The sequence below is a fragment of the Falco punctatus genome (genome assembly GCF_963210335.1).
Source record: "Falco punctatus genome assembly, chromosome: 9".
NCBI lineage: Eukaryota > Metazoa > Chordata > Aves > Falconiformes > Falconidae > Falco > Falco punctatus.
In genome coordinates, this window is record NC_137589.1 from 28509744 (window position 1) to 28533384 (window position 23641).

Below are 23641 nucleotides of genomic sequence, written 5' to 3' on the forward strand. Positions count from 1 at the left end.
TTGGCCTGTCCTTTCAACTGCCTCACGCGTGCCAAGGAGCAGCTGGGTCTGAGGAATGGGACAATAAGATACATTGGTCTCCAGGAAAACAGGCTTGGCTTGAGCAGCTGTTTTTTGGAGCAAACGCACAGGGCTGCCTGTTTGCTGTAGATGCTGGTACCAAAAACTCCTCTGAAGTTTGGTTTGATAAAATCTGATTCACGTGCTGCCCTGATGTTTCGTGTTGGGGTGTCACGTGTGGTGTGGAGATCTGGTGTTAGTTCAGCAAGGGATGATGCAGGTGCTGCCTCAGTGCTTGAACCTAGAGCCCATTTCAGAAGATCTCTGCTGGTGGTACGGCATGAGTTTGGTGGGATGATGTGGAACCTCCTCATCTGCAAGGCAGTCTTCAACTGCCTCTCATCTTGAAGCCACACAGACCAGCCTTGGACAACCTGTGGAGGTATAAACATTGCTTAGAATTTCCCCCTGTGCATATGTGCTGTGAAGGAAAACTCAAGGGAAAAAGTTACTCATAGCTGGAGTTCTTCAAAATGTATTGACCCAAATGCACAGCTGCTCCATGCTGTCCCTCAGGCTTTGTGTAGCCTATTGGGATTGTGTGGCTGAGACCAAAGGACATTTACCACACACAGCCAGTACGGCCCTGTGTGGGTCATGGGAGAGAGAGGGGAAGGGGAGCACATATGCACACTGTAGGTAGTGCGTCAGAAAAGTTTCTGAGCTGAAGTGCATATGGACAACACATTTCAAAAACACTCTTTTAATTGCTGGTAACTTACTTCCTTCTATTCTATCTCCTTTTTTGGAGAGGATACTGGGCATCTGGAAAAATAGCCAATTACCACAAAAAACTGGAAAAATACATGTTTCTTAAGCCTTCCATACTAGTCTGCAGATTCTGCTATATAGCGTGGGAAACTTCACACTGTGCTGTGTAATCCTGGCACAGATTTTCTGGGTGTCCTTTCCATCTGGAATCCATTCCTTCAGATGCCTTCAGATACCTGGCACTGCATCTGAACCTCAAGATTTGTGCAGCAGGGGGAATGTCATTTCACCCTTGCTCAGTCTGTATTGCACAGGCAGCTTCTAGGATGCTGTGCTTTTAGAGTATGTGTGAGGATGTAAGTTATCGAGTGGAAAGGTAGATAATAATCTGCTAAATGATCAGAGGATTCTTTTATATTTATGTGGGATTGCACAGAGGCTGGAGCTGACCTCAGTCAGGGCTGCTGCTCCCACTCTTCTGTCCCTTCTGGCATATTTGTGCCCTCTCCTATGCCTGGAGCCTGAGTTTACTTGGTGAGTCAGTTCAGAGAACTCAGCTGGCCAAAACCTGGTGGTGGAGAGATGATTGCACTTCAGCTTATTCAGCCGCCTGAACTGATTAATGGTGTGTGACCAGGAAGGTGTAGAGGACAGTGTTGGGAAAGGAAAGCCTGCAGTGAAAGGTGGCACTGCAGCAGCCTTAGCCTTGGTCAGATTAAATCCTGCAAAACTCTGTACTGAAGGTGGTGAAGCTCATCTCTTGGTTCTCTGCCACCAAAAAGGTTGTTCCCCATGCCTTCTTTTTGCTCTGCTCTGTGTTCTGCTGCTTTTCTTGTGTTGGCTCTGGCACATTTCTGATCCTCTGCTAAGCCAGCAGAAAACCAATTAAGGAAAAAAAGGCAACTGTTTTACTGTGCATTTAGTGAGCAGGATCGTGAGGGTCATCGTGGGGTATGAGGATAGCAGAGCCAGAGCAAGGGAGGGCTATTGCCATGTGGCTGGGACTGCCCCTTTGGCTCTGCCAGCTCATAAAACTTTTCAGCAGATGTTTCTGAATGACGAACCATGCTATTGTGCCAGTGAAAATGAACAAACAAGTTTTCCTTCATTTGAGGAATAGCCTTCTGTTTCTGGTCACCCAGAGCCCCCTTTTTGTCTGCCTAAGCACCCCTCAACAGTTTAGACATCTGTCCTTTCAGAGCTTGCAGAGGGAACAGTTATTTTCATCCTTCAAGAGTTTAGAATGCGGCTCCTTTGGGAGGGCTGCAGCATTTCAGACTTTGCAAGCACTCAGTCCCTGTGGCCAGTGCATCCTCTGATGCCCTTTGGTTTTCTGGGATTTGCCAGACCAGAGGTTGCTTAGCACATGGCATGAGCTCTGAGGCAGCCCTCCTGCTCCCTAGTTCCCAGGGACCATGACTGCAGCGGAGGAGCCGCAACCTGCTCTGCGGAGCAGGGATTTCTGTGTAACAAGCTCCAGTGCTTAGCTGTTTCCTCAGAAATTGAAGAAAAAAAAAAAAAGGCTACAAAAAGGCTACAGAAATCACCTTACACAAGGTAAGGGAGATCCCGCCTATGCTGGAGATACTTCCAAAGATTGCCTGTTTACCTCAATTTTTTCTTTTTAAATTTCAAACCGTTTTGGTAGAATCATGCATGAATTTTTTTTTAATAACTGCAGAAAATGGTGCAATCAAATGATTAGATCCTGATTTGTTAGCTATTTGCTGGCATATGGGTGAGATGAAAGATTTCTATGGTTATATGTTTGATGGTTTATAACAAACATGCTAAATTCTCTAAAAAAATTACATACTTTTGCTAGTTCCATGCTTCTTCTTTCTATGCTACCTCCTCTTCTTATGAACTGATTCATGCAAAGTTACATGCACAGGGGAAATGAGTGTGACTTTTCATATACAGCTATAGATTCTAAATTAGCAGTTGCCATTAAGGGAAAATGTTTTGAATTTATTATGGATTGGTCTCTGAAAACATTTAGGGAAGTAAAAAAATGAATCTAATGTTAGGAATATTAGAAAAGAATTGGAGAAACTAATTGAGAACATTCTTATGCTATAAGCAAACTAGGTGATGGCTTACTAATCAGTGTAAAGAATATATATGTATAGAATGGGATGACAGAAGTGATCAAAGTCACAGCTTTCAGTCATCCAGATTGTTTTTTTTTTCAGCTTGGAAAAAATAACTGACAATATGATAAGTGCTGTGAACTCAGTGATACACGGAGGTAATTGGGGAATGATTATTTCCTTGTTTTCATGACACAAGAAATAGGGAGCATCCAGTGGAATTGTTTCATATTAAACAAACAAATATATAATTATTTGTATATATATATAGTGGGAAATAAGTTGTGGAACTCATTATCAGGGAATTTTTCCCAGCTAAAGGAAAGGAATGCCACTAATGTGTCAGAAATTCACCTGCTGAAGACAGACATGATGAGGATGCAGTTTCTGGCTTCAGGTATCTTCAGGCTTTCTAACTAGAAGCTATGTTCCTAATTTCAGTCACTGGGCATTTTATAAGAACTGCAGCAGGCAAATCTGGTTTTAAAAGCATTTTTAAATGTGTTGATTTAAAAAAGTAGGTATTTTGGAAGTTTGGCAACCTGCAATTCATGAGTTTTGCCTGTGGCCCATTGAACATCTATCTAGCTTCTGCACCAACACCATTTACTAATATTCCAAATTTTTAGTAAGAATATTGGGGTTTTGTTAACATAAAATAGTTTTTTCCTTCCAAATCCACTTTCTAAGACCAGAAAGCTGAAGCAAAACAGTCTCATTAGGAGGGTGGGCAAACTCAGCTTGTTCTGGCGTTGTGACAGTGGTGATGGTGGCTGTAGCTGGAGTGGCGATGGCTGTGGGCAGTGCTCGCTTTCACACACACATGGAAAGATAACTGACTTCTCAGCCTTCCATCGTGCATCCCTTTGACCATAACCATAACCCTCTTCCCTGTGCACATAAACCTGGGTCTGTGCCCTCCTCCTCCCATCTTCCAGCTGATGAACCGCGATAACCTGTGTGTGCTCCATGACTCCAGTGACATGTGGCAGGGGGTTGCCTGTGGGCAGGTGGTGGCAGCTCGCTCTGTGGGTCAGGGACACCCTCCGAGCTGTCTCCCTGCGCTGTGCGCCATCCTGGACGTTTCACAGCTTGGGAGCTCTCTGGCCTGATACGGGTACGGTGGGAAATGGTTAGTGCAACACCTTGGTGCAGGTGACTCCCCGAAAGGAACTGCTAGAGCTCAGCTAGTCCTGGGATGGACATCTTGCCCTGGGGTGGGAGTGTTGTGCTTGTGTCGCCCCGAGGGGTATTTTCTAACTTGTTCTTCGAAATTTCCCTTGTTGAACTGGGTGACCTCCATAGGCGGCATGCTGGCAAGCTCTGGAGGTCTGCGGGTCCTACGGCAGGACGGAGAAACGTGCAGGCAACTCGGCACCGAAGTGGCCTTTGCCAAGCGGCACCCTCCGCCCCGGGCCGGTGGGGCAGAGCTCCTGCCGCTGCCGGCGCCGCAGCCGCTCCCGGCGGGGCTGGGGCCCAAGGCGGGTGCCCCCCCCCTCCCCCCCCCCGCCGCCGGGATTTCCTCGCCGTGCGCCGGTGTGTCCCGGCAGCCGCAGCTCACCTGACCGCCACACGGGTGTGCTCCCGCCATACCGCACGGCGTCTGCCGGCCCCGGCCCCGCGGGCCCCGCGCCGCCGCCGGGCCGCCCCGGAGCGCCGCGCCGCCGGGGGTCCGCCCGGCCGTGCCGCCGCCGCGGGAGGCTGAGCTGGCCAGGGTACTGACCCGGCACGGCACGGCACGGCCCCGGCACGGCCCCGGCCCCGCTCGGCGCAGGGCTCGGCCCCTGCCGGCTTTGGAAACCATTTGGCATCCTCTGGGGCTCCCACATCTGGAGTTCTTCTCTCGCACTTCTGGCAAGGGCTGCCTGGGCTCGTGTTTTGCTGGGCAGTTTCTATTTTTTTGTTTTCACCGCCGTTCAGGAAGGCGGCAAGTGTCCTTCTGCCGGAGCCCCTGCTCGGGGGCTGCCCTGCCCACCGCCTCCTGGGGCACCTTGCTCCTCGGGCCTTTCTCCTTGCTATCTCATCCTTGAAGATCTGCGGGCTGCGGGCTCCTTGCTGGCTGTTTCCCTTGGGTTGCTCTTGCTGAGCTTTCCCTTGAGGCTCCAGAAGCTGCAGCCTGCCGCCCCTCTTCCCCCGGTGCTGCTGGTTCAGGAGAGTGGTGCGGAGGTGCCGTTGCCTCCTCCCCTGCACCAAGCACAGCCTGGTGGGGTCTGGATGCCCGGGCACTGGGTTCTTGGGGGAGCTCCATACCCCAGACGTCAGCCCAGCGTTTAAGCTGGAGCTACAAGGAATGTGGGCTCCACCTCCATTTTTAGGTCTTGCACAAGTTTCTTGGGTCCTTCATCGATCTGAGAAGCCAGGACCTTGTGTCTGCTTCCTGAGTGCCTGCAGTGGCAGCTCTCTGAGCACCCCGTGAGGGTGACTGCCGGAGTGCCCCCACTTTCTGTGCCCTGGAGGCCTGCTCCCCACCTCTCCCAGGGAGAGTCATTTGTCTGAATGTGACCTGACTTCCTTGTGCTAATCCCTGTTGTGACAGCTCCATCACTGAACGACAGGACTCCAAATACTCCAAATACCGCTTCTGCTCCTCATTCCTGGGCCGGGTCCCCTGGGCCTGCCTGTTGTCCCCAGACCCTGCTGACAGCGTGCACCCCTTGCCCAGCCGTGTGTTCGCTGTGACCGTGGTCCCTGAGGAGGGAGGCAGGGGTGTCGCACGGGACCCGCTGCCACGTCCCCTTGCACTCTCCAAGGTGCTGTCCTGGCCCCTCTCCAGGAGGGCAGGGACCCTGGTCCTGGGCCCATGGTTCCTCCACATGGCTCCACGCTGGCTCTGGTTTGGGTTTTAGCAGCCCTCCATCCCTTTTAGGAAACAAACTTGTTTTGACCCAGCCTGGACTCCTTTACAGTGGTTTGAAGAGAATTGGAGAAGGTGTATTGACAATCTGGTTTCAAACCTCTCTGCCTCAGTCTTGTTCAGATGTGTTTTCCTCCATTTTACCTTGGGGCTTTGGGTGGGTGTACAGCAATTGTGTTCAGTCCTGTAGAAAAGAAAATCCATCACCTGGGAAGGTGAATGACCATTCGTGAGCTCTGGGTGACACCAGTGGCCTTGTGCTGTGGGAGAGTGATAAGACTGTGTTTCTCAGTCTTCAGTTTTCCAAATATCTCACACAAAAGGGGTTCAGGATTGTATCATTCATTAGTTGGGCAGGGTTTGGATAGGCCTAAATCTTACCCAGTGTCTACCTAAGAGGCTGTGCACCAAAAGCACATGGTTGGGGGGTGCTCATTGTCTGCCCTTTATTCCTTCCTCTTGCTCCATCTCATCTCTCCACATTGAAGCCCCTGTGCTGTATGTGGAAATATGGAGCCATATTTTCATGCTAGCTGGATGCTGCCCTATCTCTACTCCTGAGCACGTTAGCTGTGGGTGGAGGAGGGAGCTCATGACCCTGACTGCAGACCACAGGTGCTTTAATGACGTTACTGTTCTGAGAGGTCTTTTTTTAGGCGGGGTTTAGAGAAGCTGTGTTAATCCCAAACTATGTAGTAAAGAAATGGACAGAGCACAACCTGGGCAAGACAAGTATAGTGACTCTATAGGAAACTAGGATGAGGCTCAGAGACAGGAGGATAATGTGGCTTCCAGCCTCCACCTCACCTTTGGAGGGGGGTTCCCTGCTAGGGCCCAAGACAGAGCAGAGCTCTGAACCTAGGTTTGCTGAACCTGGGATTTGACACCTTGAGTGACAGGAGCATGACTACTGGAAACAACTTGTGTTCCTTGATATGCATAACAATAATGGAGCTGGAGAGTGCATGTGGAGCAAGATGTGACTCTCTTCAGACAATAAGCTCCTTCAGAAACTTCTAGCTAGATGGGAATTAAACCAAGCAAAGCGCAGCCTCGTGATGCAAAGGGTGACCTCATACAATGTGATGGAAGAACTCCAGCTTCCATCCTTCCTTATCAGTGCTGGCTGGCTAAGATTTTGTAAGAATTAGACACAGCATATGGTGCCTGTGGATCTGAGCATGTTACAGAGTTTATTAAACTCAGAAAGGGACCTTGCAAGGACTAGTTTGCACCGTTCCCCTCCTATTTAGACTGAACACATCTTACTTGATTCTTGTTCTACCCTGCTTCCTCCATCTTTCTATTTCCCTAGCAGGTGAGTAGTTCTAGGAGAGGGAGTATAATATTCTTAATTCAAAATATGACTTATAAAATGCTCTTTTGAAGAAAAACCAGTTGTTAGATAATTGACCTGCCTCCTGAATTGAATGTCAGGAATTAGAAGGGTATAGACACCGGTTCAAAGATTTGTAAGCCATGCTGACCTAACTCTAGCTGTGATGTCTGCAGTGAAGATGAACAAGGTGAGAACAAGCCTCCTTCATCACCTCTTCGGCAGACAAGGGTAGATGGAAGCCAGGGGTCACCAGAATGGGATGTAGTGTTTTATCATTATTTAGTGTCAAACACACCAGTAACAAGGTTGTAACATAAATGCTGGGAGACTTTTGCACTTTCCTGCAAGAGAGCGGTCATCATTGTAGGAGCTCAGCTGCTGGGCAGGTGAAGGCTGGAAGGGGCAGTAGGCCCTGTAAGCATGTTGAAGTCAGTGACTTGAGCTTTCTGTGGAAGAAAAGGAGACTTGAGCAGAGACGGTTCATTGGATAGGTGGATCTGAGGGGTTTGGACCCTTTTTTTGGGTTGCTCGTGCTGAGTGATGGTTGTGTGGCTGTCGTGTTGGCTGGTGCTGATCCAAGCATCTGGTGAAAATAAAAGCTGAGGTTTGGCCATCTCCCTTTTTTCTTTCCCTTTTGCTGTAGACATTGTTCGCAGCGACATTGCCCTGGATAAGCAGAAAGGCTGTAAGATCGCCCAGCATCCTGACATAATGTTGGAGCTACAGAGGGAAAAGGCAGCTCAGATGCACTTGGTTTTGTTAAAGGAGCAGTTTTCAAACACATACAGCAACCTCACGTTAACAGGTAAGGCTGCAAGACCAGCTCTGGAGCCAGGAGATGGGGCTAGTTCTTGCTAACTCACAGGTGTGTTAAAACCCTCGGGTGCTTCACCTCTCTATGAATCAGCATCTCTCTGGCTGCCTCTGTTTCCTACCAAGATTACTGGGTGCTGGGAGGGAAAGGACCTGCAGGAGCTTGTGGTGGACTCATAAGGCCTCTGTGGCTGGCACCTACGCAGACACTCCAGATTTGGTGCCCCTGGACAGAATGTTTTCTACAGCCTGACCTAAGCAGAATACCACAGCACGTGAAGTGCTGGAGAAATCTCCCTGCTAACAGTTCACGTTGATGGGGCTGCAGCAATTACTAAATTTGGAGTCCTTTAAGCTGCAGCTGATTTTTTTTTCTTTCCAGAGCATGCACTTTGTGTGAACCCAGTAAATATTAAAGAGCAAATATAAAGGGATAATGGCCCAGACAGAGATGAGAGGATACTCTTTTTCTGGCAACTGTTTGTATTATCCAGGGAACAGAATCTCGAAGGATGGAGGACACTGCCACACTTTGGATACACATTTAATGGTGCTTATAAAGGACTGATGTCTTCAGGCAGTGAGTGGGCAGAAGGACGGGATCCCAGCAGCCATGAGTGTCCTTTCATAGCTGTTCTCCTTATCACTACAGCTGGATGAGCCACAGACGATGGGAAGGAGGAAGAGACTAATAAATCAAACAAGTTGCCCTTCTCCTCTCACTGGGTCCCTTTCCTGTGAAAGGCAGGGAGGCAAACAATTTTTGTGAGAGGGAGGGCCCTGTGCTCTGGCTAGGGAGGAGATGGCAAGCCCCATGGTGGCCCTCCCCTGCTGCTGGGCTGGGAGAGGCAAGTGGGTCCTGGGCAATCTCCTCCCCCACCCTGTCTGCTGTCCAGCCTCTGCCTTGAAGCCAACATGGGTCTTCGTCCTCACCAGTGCAGCAGTGAGCTCTGGCTCTCCTGGGGACATCAGTTGTGCTGGACCTCTGGGGGACCCACAGAGGTGGGACGACGATACCAGGGCTGGCAGAGGGCTTAGCCCAGGGGCCAGTGGGCATCGGGGCCAGGAGTGTGGCTTAATTGCATCATTCCTGAGTGCAGAGTATTTAAATGGGATCCTCAAGAGCCATTCCTCATTCTCTGTAACGTAATCCACTTGGCTGTTTATTCCCAGTACAACTGCTGGAATCAACATTGTCAGCTTTTCCCCTGACAACTTGCTTACTTTCCACTAAACAAACTTCCCTCGAGAAGAGAAGCTGCTCTCCCCTATCCTCCTTCTCTCATTGCTTCAAAAGCTCCCCAGCATTGCTCACATTTTTAACAGAACCTGCAGAGCAGAGGTGCTACCTGGTTATCAGCTCAGCTCTTAGCCTTTCCAAGTGTGTTTACAAGATAGTTCAGAAGGTTTTAGCTCTGACTCTCCAGGGGAGAGAGAACAACTTCACTGGAATACTACCCAAAGAACTATTTTAATGTCCTTTAACTCCCTTTGAATGTGAGCAGAGCAACTTCGTAATTGTTATGAAGTTTAATCTTTTATTTCATAGACGTAGTCTGAGAACATGGACTCTAGACAGCTAAGCATAATATTTAACTGGAACTCTACTAACTTGTGTAAATATTTCCCTTCTCCGTGATGGATCTGGTGTTTGGGGTGGGCAGAGGGGATTGTACATCTGTTGCAGCAGGGCATTCCTTACCTTCAAAATTCAATCAGCCAGAGTTTGCTTGAGGACTTCTTTTTGCTCTGCACAGTGGTTTTGTACAGCGCTGTAGGGAGTCCCCAGGTTGTGAGGTGAGGTGCGGGAGCAAGGATCCAGATCTGGCTTAGGGAGGGACAGTCAAGGACTGAGTTTGCAGGGACGGAGTACCTGGGGGATCCCTGAGAACTGTGTTTCCTCCTGGAGGTCTGTATCCAGGAGTCACCTGGCCTCATGCAGTGTATGTACTGCGGATGACCCTCAGCACTCAGTGTCCAACCTAGACTGGAAGAATATTCAACTCCATGCCTCTGTGTAAGAGGGGATCCTACTACTGCTAGTTCCTACAGCACTTTAATTGTACCAAAGAAATGTAAATGGAGTATCTTGCCCAAAGTCATGTGGTAATAAAGGTGCTTTACAATGGGATAACTACTTTAGGAGAACTTGGGAGTAGGAATAGCACCGTGAGGCATCTTTATTCCCCTGCTACTACCACTGTAGTGATTTGGACAAAGAGTCTCCTTCTCTTCCTCCTCCTCCCATATGACATAGTTATACAAACAGCTTGAAAGAGTATAGATCAGGCCTCCCACACTGCCTGCAAGTGTTGGCAAATGATATTGCCATCAAACTTTCATGGAGTTTCCTATGGCTTTAAGAATGAAAGCTCTTTGAGTGCAGGGAGTGTGATTCTGCAGTCCCTGTGGCATCAGTGTAAATCGTTTTTTTTTTTTCAAATCTATTCACCAGTTGCACATGGTTCCCAGTGTGCTCCTTATCTCGGTGATCAGGCAGGGTTGTGGTTTTGCACTGGGATTTCAGCTGCTCCCAGCAGCAGGTACCTCCAAGGTAAGAGGGTGTCTTAAAATGAAATGTGTTTTTTTGTGCTAAGACACAACTGAGACTGAGTGAAACCAGGCAGTGTTTCTGGCTCTTATTCCTTCAGGAGCACATGTTAGACTGGCTTAGGCCACTTTGGTTTCTCTAAGCAAGTATGAGCTTTCCCTAGCTCCCGTCTGCAGGCTTTCCCTTGCATCTTGCATTTGCTTTTTGTACGCGATCTTTCTAGACTTACTGAGCCTGCCTCACTGAGATCAGTGATAGTCTTTGATCTGTGACAGTACTATTTAAATGCTGTATAACATTTTGAGGCTTATTAATCTTTGCAGTTTCCCCCTTGGTGCTCAGAGATAGGTATCTCATTTCACGGGTCAGCATTCTCTGATGCTTCTGGGTAAGCCAGTGGTAGAGCAGGGGGAGAGTGCACAGCATCGCCTGCTTCTCTCTGGGAACTGGCGCTCTCAGCTCAGACCATGGTGGGATGGGGGAGGAGGAGGAATCTTTCCCTGGAAGTGCTTCTCTGCTCCTTCCTAGTCTAGTTAGGTGGAGCAAGCAGTGATTCTTTTATAGCTTGTATCATCTGGAGTAGAAGTTGCAATCATCACACCAGGCTTCCCTCCTATGCAGCCCTCAGGAGAACCGTTCAGGTGACAGTAAGGTGATTTTGGAGCCCTGGAGCTGAGGGGTGAATGCACAGCATCGGGCTGGCAGCAGGTGAGGTGTGAAGAGCTGCCCAGGGCAGCAGAGACACAACATGCATGCAGGTTTTAGAGAGCGGAGCAGCAGCAGGCAGAGCTTTGATAGATTAAATTGGAATTCCTCCACCTGTGGTGCCAGGTTGGGCTGGGTTAACATACTGCATTTGTACTTGAAGAGACTGGATATCTGCAGGTTTCTGCACTGTTAAGTAAAGCCCGTTAAGCCCAATGGAAGAGGGAATTGCTCAGGTCAATAGACATATGTGAAAAACTGTCCCCTCTTGTATTTACGTGAGGTGTTAAGTGTAACTGAGCTTCCCAAGATACAAGTACAAACCATAAATTTCCCTCTAGGGGTTCTCATCCTGAGGAAACCAAATAGTGCCCCACTTCTCATCCTGAGCAGTGGAAAAACATCTCTTCCTTCTGCTCTACCTTCTGCCTGAAGCTACAGTGCAGATTACTTCACTGCATCAGGAGACTAGTGATGACAGCTCTCCAGTCTGTCCTACCACACCACATCTGCACTGAGAAGCTAGTGAGGAGACTGCAGAGTGTGTGATGGGAAGCCCTCCATCCTGACACATCATGCAATGCAGCCTCTCAAAACAGCAGTTAAGGGAGGAGGCCTGTCCCACAGGGCATACACTGCTCCCAGTTGACTCCCTGTGGCCCCAGTCTGCTGAGGATGTTAGCAGAGGGTCTTTTCCAGCTGCACTGAGAGAGGCTTGGGGAATTAAATCAGGTGGGAGCTGATAGGAACAGAGCTGAGAACTGCTGCAGAGTGTATTTCACTGTCTGTGTCCAACACTGCAATCAGGTGTTTTACATTGTCATCCTATAACCCCTGCTAAGGTCATTAGATAAACTGCCATAACAGCAGTTGTGAGTTCTGTGTGAGGCTTTCCTTGGGAGAATCTACTTCTGGAGATGTTAGCAGCCAGGGAGAGACCCTCTTCATCCAGGGTAAGTGGTATACGGGTGTGTGAGGTGGTGGTGGTGGTGGTGATGGAAGGCACACACCAGCTTTTCCCAAGTGGGGATACGTAATGGTGGGATGAGTGGGGTGAAGCAGAACATGGGGGAGTAGAGCAAGTGTGTGGCTACTGTAGAGCAGTCATGTGTGGGGTGGCACAGAGCAGGAATGAGGGCAGCGTGTCTGCATGGAGAGCTTGTGAGTGAGATGCTGCCCCAGAGAAATATGTTTTTCTCCTCCCCCATGAAGACAGGGAGAGCCATAGTTGTACTTGTTTCTTGGCAGGGAATCACACAGCTCAGGTTGAGCACCTGTGGTGTTTGTGCTTCCTGCACTTGTGAACCTCCCCTGGTGATTCTTAGATTCCTGCTGAATTGCCGTGGTTCTGGGAGATGGTGGTCAGGACCCCATCCCACGGAGTGCTGGGTCCGGAGGGGGCTGGCTCAGAGGCTGCCCTCACGAGGGGTGCTGAGCAGAGAGCAGGGCGCAGGGCTGGGTGTGCTTTTGGTGCCTGTGCTGCTGGGCAGAAAGGCTGCTCCGCTTGTTTTTGCTGGAATTTCCCCCAGATATATGGTTTTATCCCCAGTTACAGCTAACTTCATGAGGCTGGAGGGGGAGCTGCTTTGAGATGGGACCTGGGAGGGTTGTTGCAGAGGTAGTACAGCTTTCTTGCCTTTTTGGTAGCTTGTTTGGGGTCAGCAGCCTAAACATCCTGTGGTCCGCACAGCAGTGATGCTCATCGTAGCTGGTTTTACAGGGTGCTGGTTTGGGGTGGTCCGCGCTGCGCTTGCTCTCCAGCTTTCCCTCAAGGAGAGAGCCGTCTGGGGCTCTGTAACAGGCCTGTGAGTGGCTTTTGGATCAGCCTGTCTGCCCTTCTGTCCATCGCAGCCCCTTACAATATAGATGTTATCCAGAGCATTGTACAAAATAGATCTGGAAAGGACCTTCAGAGGGCATCTTCTAGCCTTTTCCATGACAAATCAGCTGTACCTGGACCTCACTTGGGGAAAGGTGTATAAGAAGTGGCAATATATTTTATGTAATCAGCTGATACAGTTGAAAAAACAGACAAATTTGGGGGGTTTTGAACCTTTTGTTGGGGCTGAAGAAGAAAAAGTAGCATTCAAAGCTAAGTACACAAAACATTTTCCCCGAGTTTGTTTCCTTGATTAGTACAACCAGGGTACTGGTGGAGAAGTCACATCAGCAAGGCAAAGACAATAATTTCATCAGGTCCTATGGGAAGGAGTGAGGGTGAGAGAATCGCCGTGAAACACTGCGGGGTTTCCTGGGAGGAAGGGACTGGGAAAATAGTAATATGTCATTAAAACAATATCTGTACTGAGCCCATAGTTAATGACCAGCAGTGTTGCTGGGTCACTTTTGAGGATGGTTTGCAGGTGTCTTGTGAGACCTTGGAATCAGAGCTGAGGGGATGGTGCTGGGGAAAAAAAGTGTGTGGAAAAAACCCTCTTGTGACTGAGTATTTTTGTGCCATTATCAGTTGTTTATATGAGCTCATTCTGAAGCAAAATGTTGTTTGTTTTTAGTACACAGGTTGCTGAAGGTGTTTGGTGCATAGCTGAAATATATCATGTTCCTGGGCATATGCACGTGAAGGCAGCAGGGTGTTGGGGCTCAGCAGCCAGGCACCAGCATTGCCCAAGTTGTGGGGACATCGCTGTTAACTGGTTCAAACTATGTGGCTTTATCCTTGTTCTTAAACCTCTTTATGTACCCTCCCACAACAATTTGTTCTAGGGTGTATTTATCTATATCATTATGGAGTTGTTTTTAAAATCTCTTGCTTCAATTTAAGCCCATTACGGCATGTCCTCTCCCTGTGGACACAGAGAGCAGCTTACAGTGCTCCTTTCCTCTTTGCAGAAATCTTTTACATATTTGAGGCTTGTTATCGTGTTTCCCCGAAGACTTTTGTTCTCTACACCGAACAACTGCCTTTCATTTGCTCTTTCCTCATGGCCATGTTATTTTCAAGTTGAATGACATGTACGTGGTTGATGCTGCCTCTTGAGGTCCCTTTCAGCCCTCTTTAAATTTTTTTGTGGTTCTGTGTTTTGTTGGGGTCTCTTGGGCTCTCTCCACTTGGTCTGGGCTGTTTCTGAAGCACGTTGCCTTGAAAAGAGCCCAGTATCGTAGCTGAGGCCTTTCTTGACTGAGAAGAGCAGCAGGGTTATTTCATGTACCTTGTGCGTGACACTCCTGTCTGTATAATCCTCTATAATCATGGATTTTTTTTACAATATTGCTTGTTCATGCCTGCACTTCTCTATACAGTCTCCCAACCAGCTGTGTATTCCCAATATGGAATTAACTCTAGACTATTTTCCTAATTTTCTAAATAAAATGTTATATGAAACTGGGGGTAAAGCCTTACAAAAGTAAAGGTGTAGAACATCTGTTGCCTCTATCTCACAAATGAGACCCTTTCGCTCTAAGAGAAGGCAGTTGCCTTCATGTGGCAGGGCTGTTGCTTCCAGCCCTTCCTTGCAGATGGATTGTTTGATGATTTGTTTCAAAACTTTTCCAGGATTTGAAGTTGACTGTCCTGCAATTTCCTTGATTTTTCAACTTGTTGAATATAGCCACCACATTGCCCTTTTCCAGTCTTTTGAAACCTCATCTGTCTTCCAAAAATTCCTAGAGATAGCTGCTTATGGACCTCAGCCTATTTGAAAACATCAAACTTCAGTAATCTTCATTTTGCTCATGTGCTACCACCGTACCTTACACTTCTGCTCTGCTGCTTTTAATTGCATTAACTTTGTGCTCTTAGCTATATCCTTTTTTGTGAAGTCTGAACCAGCAAAAGCATTAAACATTTCAGCTTTAACTTAGAGTTTTTCGCTATTGTGAAATTGTGTCCCAATTTATACCTCCTTGCTTCCTGAGACAGCTGCGAGCCAACCCCCTGGGATCCCCTGCCTCCTCTTACCCTAATTAGTAGTTTTACAACTCGTTGTGCACTGATGGGGTGTGTGTGTGTGAGAGAGGTCATGAAGGTGAATCTCTTTTTCAGGTGACACTCTCTAGTCTGTTAAGCAATACTTTGGCTTTCTCATTATCCAATTTGGTTATTGCTTTTGTAACTGTGGGGAACATGGCTTAGTACAGCGTGTTCAGTATTTATCAAGTTCAATTTGCTGTCTGATTTAACTAGCCTCACAAGAGAAGATATTTTATAAATTGTGCATCTTAAAATTAGCAATTATATTATAATATGTAATGTCATTACCAGAACCAGCCAGTTCAGGGTGCTTTGTAGAGAATAAAGAAAACGCATAAACCTAACAGAAAACAGATTTCGGTGGAAGGGGGGAGGGCTGACATGCACTAACAGCTTTGGAAGGGCTTGTGGCGTGTTCAGTGGCATAAACCAATCTATTAACCTTTTTTCCCTGCTCAGGAGGTGATGAACTCTTTGGTCTGCCTCTTCCCACCGATGTAGTTATCAAATGTCTCCTTGTTGCCGCTGGTGATCCCTGCTGCGTGCAGTTTCTGTTGAACACTTGGCTCTTTCGCTCCGTCTGTCTCTCCTGATGCTGTTCCTTTGTGCTCATCCACATCAGCCTGATGGAGTTTCCATTTCTCCTTCATGTGCTGCAGCCATGGAGGAGTCTGTGATTTACCCTTATCGTACCTCCCCCCCCCCAAATAATTTTCATTTGTTCCCTTATCTTGCTGTGTGTTTACAAAACACCATCTTTCCTGAACTCCCTTTTCATTCTGCACGGAATCTCACTTGCCAACCCCCTGAGTTTACTGAAGTCTCAGTCCTTACAAAGCACTGTTTCTACCCTGCTGCTATTTTCCCTTCTATTCCTAATAAGTACACACACTCGGGCTCCCTCACCCATGGTGCTTTCCACCTTTATGTTTTTTCCCGGGTTTTCTCTCCTGATGAGAATAAAACCTCGAGGAGCCTCCTTCCTAGTTTTATTCCTGTCTCTTCTTTCACCATTTATTTTCTCTGTGCGTTCCGGGAACTTGATGCAAGGCTGCGTCTGATGTCTTCCTTCTCTGGCAAATGTGTGGGCAGTTAAAGGTCCCTAATTACCAGTGGGTTCTGTGTTTCAGATGCTCCCAATAAGCCTGTGCTTCTGATCTCCCTGATTTTGTAGCCTAAAGCAGACCCCCAGTGTGCCAGTGTCTGGGCTCCTTCCACTCTTACGTTACACAGTGGTTTTTATACCTGCCCTTTGTACTACTGAATTTCACCTCCTGCTTTTGTGCTGGGCCCCCAGATCATCCAGACCACCTTGTGTGATATTTCTCATCTGCTGTGCTGAAGATAATTTTCCTCTGTGTCAGCATCGTGCTTAACTCTGACTTCCAACCCCTGGAGCTTGCTTTGACTTCCCCCATCAGGTTAGAAACCTCTCTCCCGCCGCACTACTGTAACGCCTGTGAGCAGCAGAGCAGTCTCATTGTGTGGATTTTCCTCTTTCCATAAGCTGAATAGATTTGGCTCCTTAAGTTTCACTTTGCTAGAATCCCTTCATAGCTCCTCCTTTGTCCTGTGACCATGCAGGACAGACTTTTCCATCCTGGAGATACAAGCTCTATATTGTTTTCCTGTACGTGTATTATCTTGTGCTTGGCTGAATTAAAGCATGCTTGGTTGGATGGTGGCCATTTAGCTGTACAAATTGGATCACAGGGTAAATGGGGGCTGTTTTGTTTGTTATTTACTAACCTACATTTGTGCTATCTGTAAGCTGCCTCTAAGGATATTATATTCATATTTACCTGAACGATTGATAAAAACACTGCATCCTGTGTGATGGGAAGCAGATGATGGATATGTTTTTGTCTCATCAGCCACTTCTGTCCACCTAGTTATGCCAAATTATTTCTATTAATGCAAGTTCTTAAATCAAGCTATAACATCGGTTAGACAGGACTTGATTCTGTACAACATATGTTGGCTGGTAATTAGCTGAGGCATGAATATAATGAATTATTGGTAGATTCTCATATTGGCTTTTAATTACTCTGTCTAGATCTGCTTTCAGGCTGACTGACTGTCACCCCCTTGGTCAGCTAGTCCTGCCTAAGCACGGGCATGGGGTTAGGGCTCTCCTGCCCTTCTAGAATTACTTGGCATTCCGAGATTTATTAAAAATTAGCATCAGTGGGTCAGAGATCTCCTTAGCGCACTCGGAGGTGCAAATTATCCAGGGTGGGTGATTAAACAGTGTTTATCTAAAGCAGATGTTATCTAATGTCTCTTGGTCATTAGTAAACTGTGAAGTATATCATAGTCTTATGAGTTCATTATCCTATCTTTCCCCCCCAATACAAAGCATGTACATTTAGAATTTTGTAATTACATTGGTAATTTTACTGTGTGCACAGAGTAATGTTTCTACATCTCTGTTCACATTTCCCTTCTTTCCTCTATATTTAAATTCTCACTAACTCGGCAAGTCATGAATTTTTCCATCATGTTTTTTAAATTAATTTTCTACACTTTGCAATTTGCAGTTGGTTGCTATTTCTTTAGCTTTACAATCATGGCTTATATTGTTTTCTATTATTGCTGTCTATACCACTGGATAAAGATGCGTTTCCAGCCAAAATCCCCTTCCAGCATGGTGATGGAATATGCTGATGTTGGCCATCTAAAATAAAGCAAAAAAAGCCTTTAAATATTCCGTTGGATTCTTTTGTCCAGTATTTTCTTCCCAGTAACGTAATTGGATAATTTTCCTCAGCCTGGAGAAGTTGAAGCACTTAATCCCAGTCAGAAATACATACATTATGGTCCTATTAGCTTTTCTCAAGTGCAGGCTTTGAGGAGGCAGCCGCTGATGCAGACAGAGCAGGGAACTCGATGTCAGTTCCCTGCATTAAAAAAAAAATCATAGCAAATTGTGACACAGCAACAAATTTTGCTACAGTTGGAGGAGTATTGACATCTTCAGCAATCCAGACACCATCCTGTGTATTTGCTCCCTCTGAAAAATAATAGGAATGGTTATTCATGCGTTGCTGGGAAGCTTGCAGCCGGGAACTGGGTATGTGTGTCTGTGGCGTGCGGGACACATCTTTGACAGACCCATGCCTTGTGGCTGGGCTAACTCATGGTGAAAAGAGGGGAGAGGCGCGGCTGGTAAGCCTGGCTTGGCGGTGAGCAGCGGGGATAATCTCTGTGGCCGGACCCTGGCTCCTGCCTGCACTGTGTTGCTCGGTGGGGGCACTGCCTGCTGGTGGGAACACAGTTTGGTTCCCAAGGCTTGTTCTCCAGTTGCTTGCTCTAACCCCTTTTCCATCTGTCTGTTCATTTATTATTTACCGCTTTCTCTTGCTCTTTTCTATGTTAGCTGGTTCCTGATGCTCCTGGTTCAGGAAGGGGCTGTGTTATGGAGAATGTGAGGGCAGCAGCAAACACCGCTGTACTGCTCCTCTGCCAGCCCTCCTTATTGTGGGGATAGGACTGTGTGGCATGCACAGTTAATTAAATTATGTAACATCTTTTCAGAATTGAAAAAAGGGTCAAAATCCTGGAAATGAGAAGTTCTCAGAGTCCCCCATGCAGTCCATGCTCTGCTTTTTCAGAGACTCATACTGGGGATGGATACGCTGGGGTGGGAGAGTAACGTGAGAGCCTGTGGATATGCATGCTTTGTGCAGCTAAAAGTGGTGTGGGGAAGAGCGAGGTTACAAGGTGTTCAAAAGAAATTTTGGATCTCTCTTTACTTCATTAAGTTTTATATTGGGTTGCTGTGCCAAGAGACACAATCATTGACTTTCTTAAAGAAATGAAAAACTCCATGAATTTAAATTGATTTTTTTTTTTCCTGTTGAAAAGGTGGCAAAAGCAAAGGTTTTGCAGGAGAAACTGAAACCGGTTCAAATATAATTCTATTAACTAATTAGGGAAACCCTGGAAATGGGACCGAGACTTGCAAGCCTTTTTTCTTCTCTTTGCTGGGGCACTCCAAGAATTGGATCACCTGGGGAAAGCATGTTTAAGAAATACCAGATGGTCTCTGCGATGCTCCAGCTGTGGACAATCACTCCCAGCCAGGCAATCTGCCTTGCTGTCGAAGCCCTCTAAAACTGTGCTGCCCATTTGTCATGCTTCTCCAATTGCAGCGCTCTGGATAGCTTCTTTTTTCCTTGTCTGGCTCTTCCTTTCCAGTTTTTATCACCCACCCCCTCCATGAGCTAATGTAGTAACATCCCTTCATTGGCTATAAATCCATTGAAGAGCCATATATAAAATATTACTTTGTTAGGGAAGATTGGGAAACATCTGTTTTTTACCCGTAAGAGTCAGTCTCTACTTGTCTCATATGGCGATGTGACTATTTATATATTTGTAAAGTAAAAAGGAGAGAAAGATGGGAATCCTAGAAATAATTTGAGTGGAGCCTCTAAACGGAGGAAACTGATTCAGCTCTGGGATTTGTTTGGAGGCTAATGCTGTGGGGGGAAGTGGGGGGCACAGGCCGAGAAACTGCTTAGATGTCTGATAAACTAACAGTTGTACCAACTGCAGAAGGTCCTTTTGCAAACATTTTGATTTTCTATAACTGCATATATAACTTATCTACTGCATAGAACAGGAAACTAGGAACAGTGACAGTCCTTAGGTAAGTAGGAGACTATACCATAGGGGTGTACATGCATAGCAGTAAAAGTATGTATCTATGGAGGCGTTGCATTTAGGTGGGTATGCCAGGACGCGATGTCTAAGCCTGCTGGCATGAACTGCCTGTCTTCCAACCTGCTTAGCACTAGTGCTGTCTGCTTTCACTCACACATATGGCACTTAATCTGTATCTTAGTCCCCTTGTGGGACAAGGGTATTGGTTTCTGTGCATGCATGGGGAGGGCTGGCTCTGGGTATCCCAAGGTGGCAGTGGTGCAAGAGCAGGATGCTGAGGTGGCATCGTGCCTGCTGTGGGTCATGACGTGAGAGCTTGGGGGGATATGGAGCCTCTGGGGCTGGTGTGGGAAGTCCCAAAGAGCCACCTAGGCCTAGGATGCTTTGTTCGTGTTGCTGGCGTGAGCTGTGGAGTGAGGGGTTCTGTCAGCCATGCTGAGGTTGTAGGGACAAGTCTGTGTGAGGAGGGTGCTCGGGGTAAGCTGGGCAGGCAGGGTGGTTGCACCTCCAGAAGGCTTCCTGTGATGCTGGGTACTTTGCGTGTCAGGCAGTCACACTGCCAGTCTCTGAGCTGCTCAGCGGGTGAATATGGAAGAAGGAAAAAGAGATTTCAGTGCTTGAATGCAGGTGATGGCAGGGTTTGCCAGATGCCCATGCCACAGCTGCTTTCTGTACCCTGTGAAGCTGGCATATAGGAACAAAGTGCCAGAGCTGCTACTGATGGATGCTGTTCCATGCAGCTCTCTTCCTTTCCTGGCCAGGTTCAGAACCCTCAGCCTGCCCCTTTGCTGCACAAATGTGAGATCTTGCTCTCTGTTCTCCTTAGGGCTGTGGATTGCTGTGTTTGGTTTGGATCCAGCTTGCCCATCTGAGGTGGGGAATGCCTCAGAGGAGATGTCTTCCCTCCCTCTGCCAGCCAGCCTTGCACCTCCCACATAGCCTCTATGATGAGTGGCTGGCTGTTCTCCTCAGCCTGGCCAAAACCAAACTCTGCCTGTGTCTCCCCTGCTGAGCCCATTTGTGCCTTTCTGCAGGGCTGTGGTTGACAGCCATGTCTTCCCTGTGGCCACGGAACGCACCCGCACTGCTCCTGCTCCCCTTCTCCCACGCACTAGTTGCTGCACTGTGATACCCTCCTGCTGGGCAGGAGCTCAGCCTCTTCTGGTGGTTATCTGCCTGTGCTATAGCCTCGTGGCCCTTCTGCTTGGCTTTTGAAATTTTTCCTCTTTCAAGCTTTCTCTCATTCTCCCTCCCGTGGTGCTATGGCAGCCTCTCTTGCTAATTGGACCTTGAGTTCTCTTTTCTTCCCTCTCTCCAGTTCGCTGCCTGGGTGGTGTTGAGCTGGGTTCTGGTAGAAGCTCCCCAAACCTCACGCAATGCCCCCCTCCAGCTGGTGCAGCTCCCTTGTAATGCTAGTGGCAAGTAAAAGGTTATTTTAAAATACTAAGATATTAAATAGACATTGCTGCTCTAACACCTGCTGTATCTCTGTCCTGTCTGTGCCAAAGCCTTCGGTTATCTTGCGTGGCATGTCAGGGGACCAGTGTAAAGTCTGCTGCTTGGCTTTGGCAAGCTCCTGCAGCAGTGAGCCCTGTACAACTTTGAGCTTAAAAGTGGCATCTAATAGAACGGTTTTACAGGTGAACGCACATTCATGTGTTTTGATACTGGGTATGAATTCGGACTTTACAGGATTAAAGAATATAGGCTAAATCTGAGGTGGAAGTGGATAATGAAGAAGGAGCTGGAGATGCTGCAGGCAGCTGGGTGCACATGAACCACATGAGCAGAGCAGCCACTGGGGGGACAGGCATGACCGGAGCCCTCTAAGGGTCAATAGGAAGCTCTGATGTTGGAAACGGTATTGGTGAGGCAGTGTGGGGTGCCACGTCCAGTTGTCTTGTCCATTTTAACAAAGAAAAGATGCTGTATAATTGGAAAAAATTCAGAAAAGAGCAATAAATGTGACTAAATCCTGGGAATATGGAGCTATAGACAAGATTTTAGTAAGATTCATCTACTTAGGGAAAACTAAAAGGTGACTTAATCATAATGTACTAGTATCAACAAGGGGAAGAAAAAGTTCAGAGCAAATAGCTTTAAATGTTAGCAAAGAAAGGTACAAAGAGAAGCCTTGATTTAAAGCCTAATGCAGGACAACCCTGGGCTAATAATGTGCAGATTTATAATGTTAAGAATAAAAGCTGGAATGTTTCTACCTAATATGAGGTGGATTAACAGCCACTGTCAGCCTGAAAGCCAGACTCCTGCTGAAACTGTTTCAGACAGAAGTTACAGGTTTTGTGTAGTAATTACCAGCCCCTATCAAGTGGGAAGAAAACCTATATTATATTAATGGTCCTTCCCATCCTTTTCATCTGAATAAATGTGTAATGTGAGTGTTGTGCCTCCCAGAGAATAGGTGATGGCAGGAATTAATTGCTCCCTGGAAACAACTAAATTTGTTAGCCTTTGCTAGTATCTTGGCCAAGTGGACCTCTTGCTCTGCTGGGAACAAAGCTGAGCTTGGACTACAGGCTCCAGTTCTCTCCTGGTTAAAAGAGGAGTTGAACTGAGCCCCTGCCTAGACCTGAACCTGCCTGGCCTTGGTGTGACATGCGTTGGTACTAGAAGAAAGATCAAATTTAGGTCAAATTTGTTTGGCCAGAGGTGGCTGAATTTAGGAAAGCTTAACCACTTATCCTTGCCATAACTACCCCCAGGAGGGAGAAGATATAGTGACCAGGACAGCAGGGCAGTCTTTGCTCCCTGCCACCAAATCTTTCCCTGAAAAATGATCCAGAGACCAACCAGCTGAGATGCAAGAGCTTCCCCAGGAGGGACCTATGTTTGATACAGTAGTCTTTACTCTCCTGGTTTATTTCAAAGCTTGTTCTCCCCCTCCCCGCCCAAAGATTTAACAGATATTTCATTGAGTAAATATAGTAATGCTACTTCTGAACTTTGGTGTCCTAAAGTTCATTTATGATCTTGCTGTATATAAATTCCCACATCTAGGATTTTGACACAGAAATAGTCTTCGTTTGATAGAATGTTACAAATTCAAGTTTCAGAAATTATCCTCTTGAGCCATGTCGATGGTGTTTGGCACCATGACAAGTCATTAGTCAATCCTGAAATAGTCATCAAGCAGAGAAACAGCTTATTTTATATACTGTTTCTTAGAGAGTTAAATATTTCCACATATTCAGGCTCTGGATCCTTTCCAAATGTTCAACCTGTAAAGATATTTGAGAACCCCAGGACTTAGGCTCTTTCCAAAAAATGATAGATTTCACTTGAATTTTCACAAATGGAAAACCACAACTCCCCATAGCTGCAAAGAAGCAGCTGTCATACCAGGTACAGAGTATGAGAAAACACTTTCTAAAGGCTTCAGGGACTTCCCATTATCTGGAAGTTTTTAGTGCTCTTAAAATTTGTGAAGAAAACACTGTGTTTTTTTCCGGCTCAGCGTTGCCTCAGATAATCGGCCGCACCTGTTTGGAAGCGGCACTTCACGTTGTTCCCTTACACAGACCCTTGCACGTGTTTCTGTTAATTTTTCCTAGAAACTCAAGTGTCAACAAATTGGAGCCCTTGCATTGCAACTTTGTGCAAAATCCCAAATTAGTGTCTCTGAGCACTTTGTCATGGAAAGTCTGTGGTCAGAGTGACTGAGTCAACTTTGGAGTTTTCTTGTTGAAATCCTAGGGTGGGGGGGATACGGGCAAAAAGCTACTAAAGAAATCAATAGCTCCAAATTAATAGTTTCAAATCTAAAGTTCTGCTTTTCATTGTTGTTGCTGTTCTTCTCTTCAAAAAGAGGGAATTTCCCAATTCAGAAATTGGGATAGATTTTGGTAATTGGCTTGCCTTTGGAAGGGTTAATTTTTGTTGCGATTCAGCAGACATG

At 47.0% G+C, this 23641-nt stretch overlaps 1 protein-coding gene across 2 annotated transcripts in view; it reads left to right on the forward strand.

Annotated features, from left to right (window-relative positions):
* The window catches only part of HPSE2 (heparanase 2 (inactive)), a 111997-nt gene that overhangs the window by 5454 nt on the left and 82902 nt on the right, over positions 1-23641 (forward strand). The window contains exon 3 of one of the 2 annotated variants that reach the window (XM_080402343.1): positions 7701-7862. The exons of the other annotated variant lie outside the window; for it this stretch is intronic. Within the exon in view, the coding sequence (XP_080258469.1) occupies positions 7701-7862 (162 nt within the window). The remainder of the gene's footprint in view (positions 1-7700; positions 7863-23641) is intronic. 2 annotated transcript variants of the gene reach the window in all.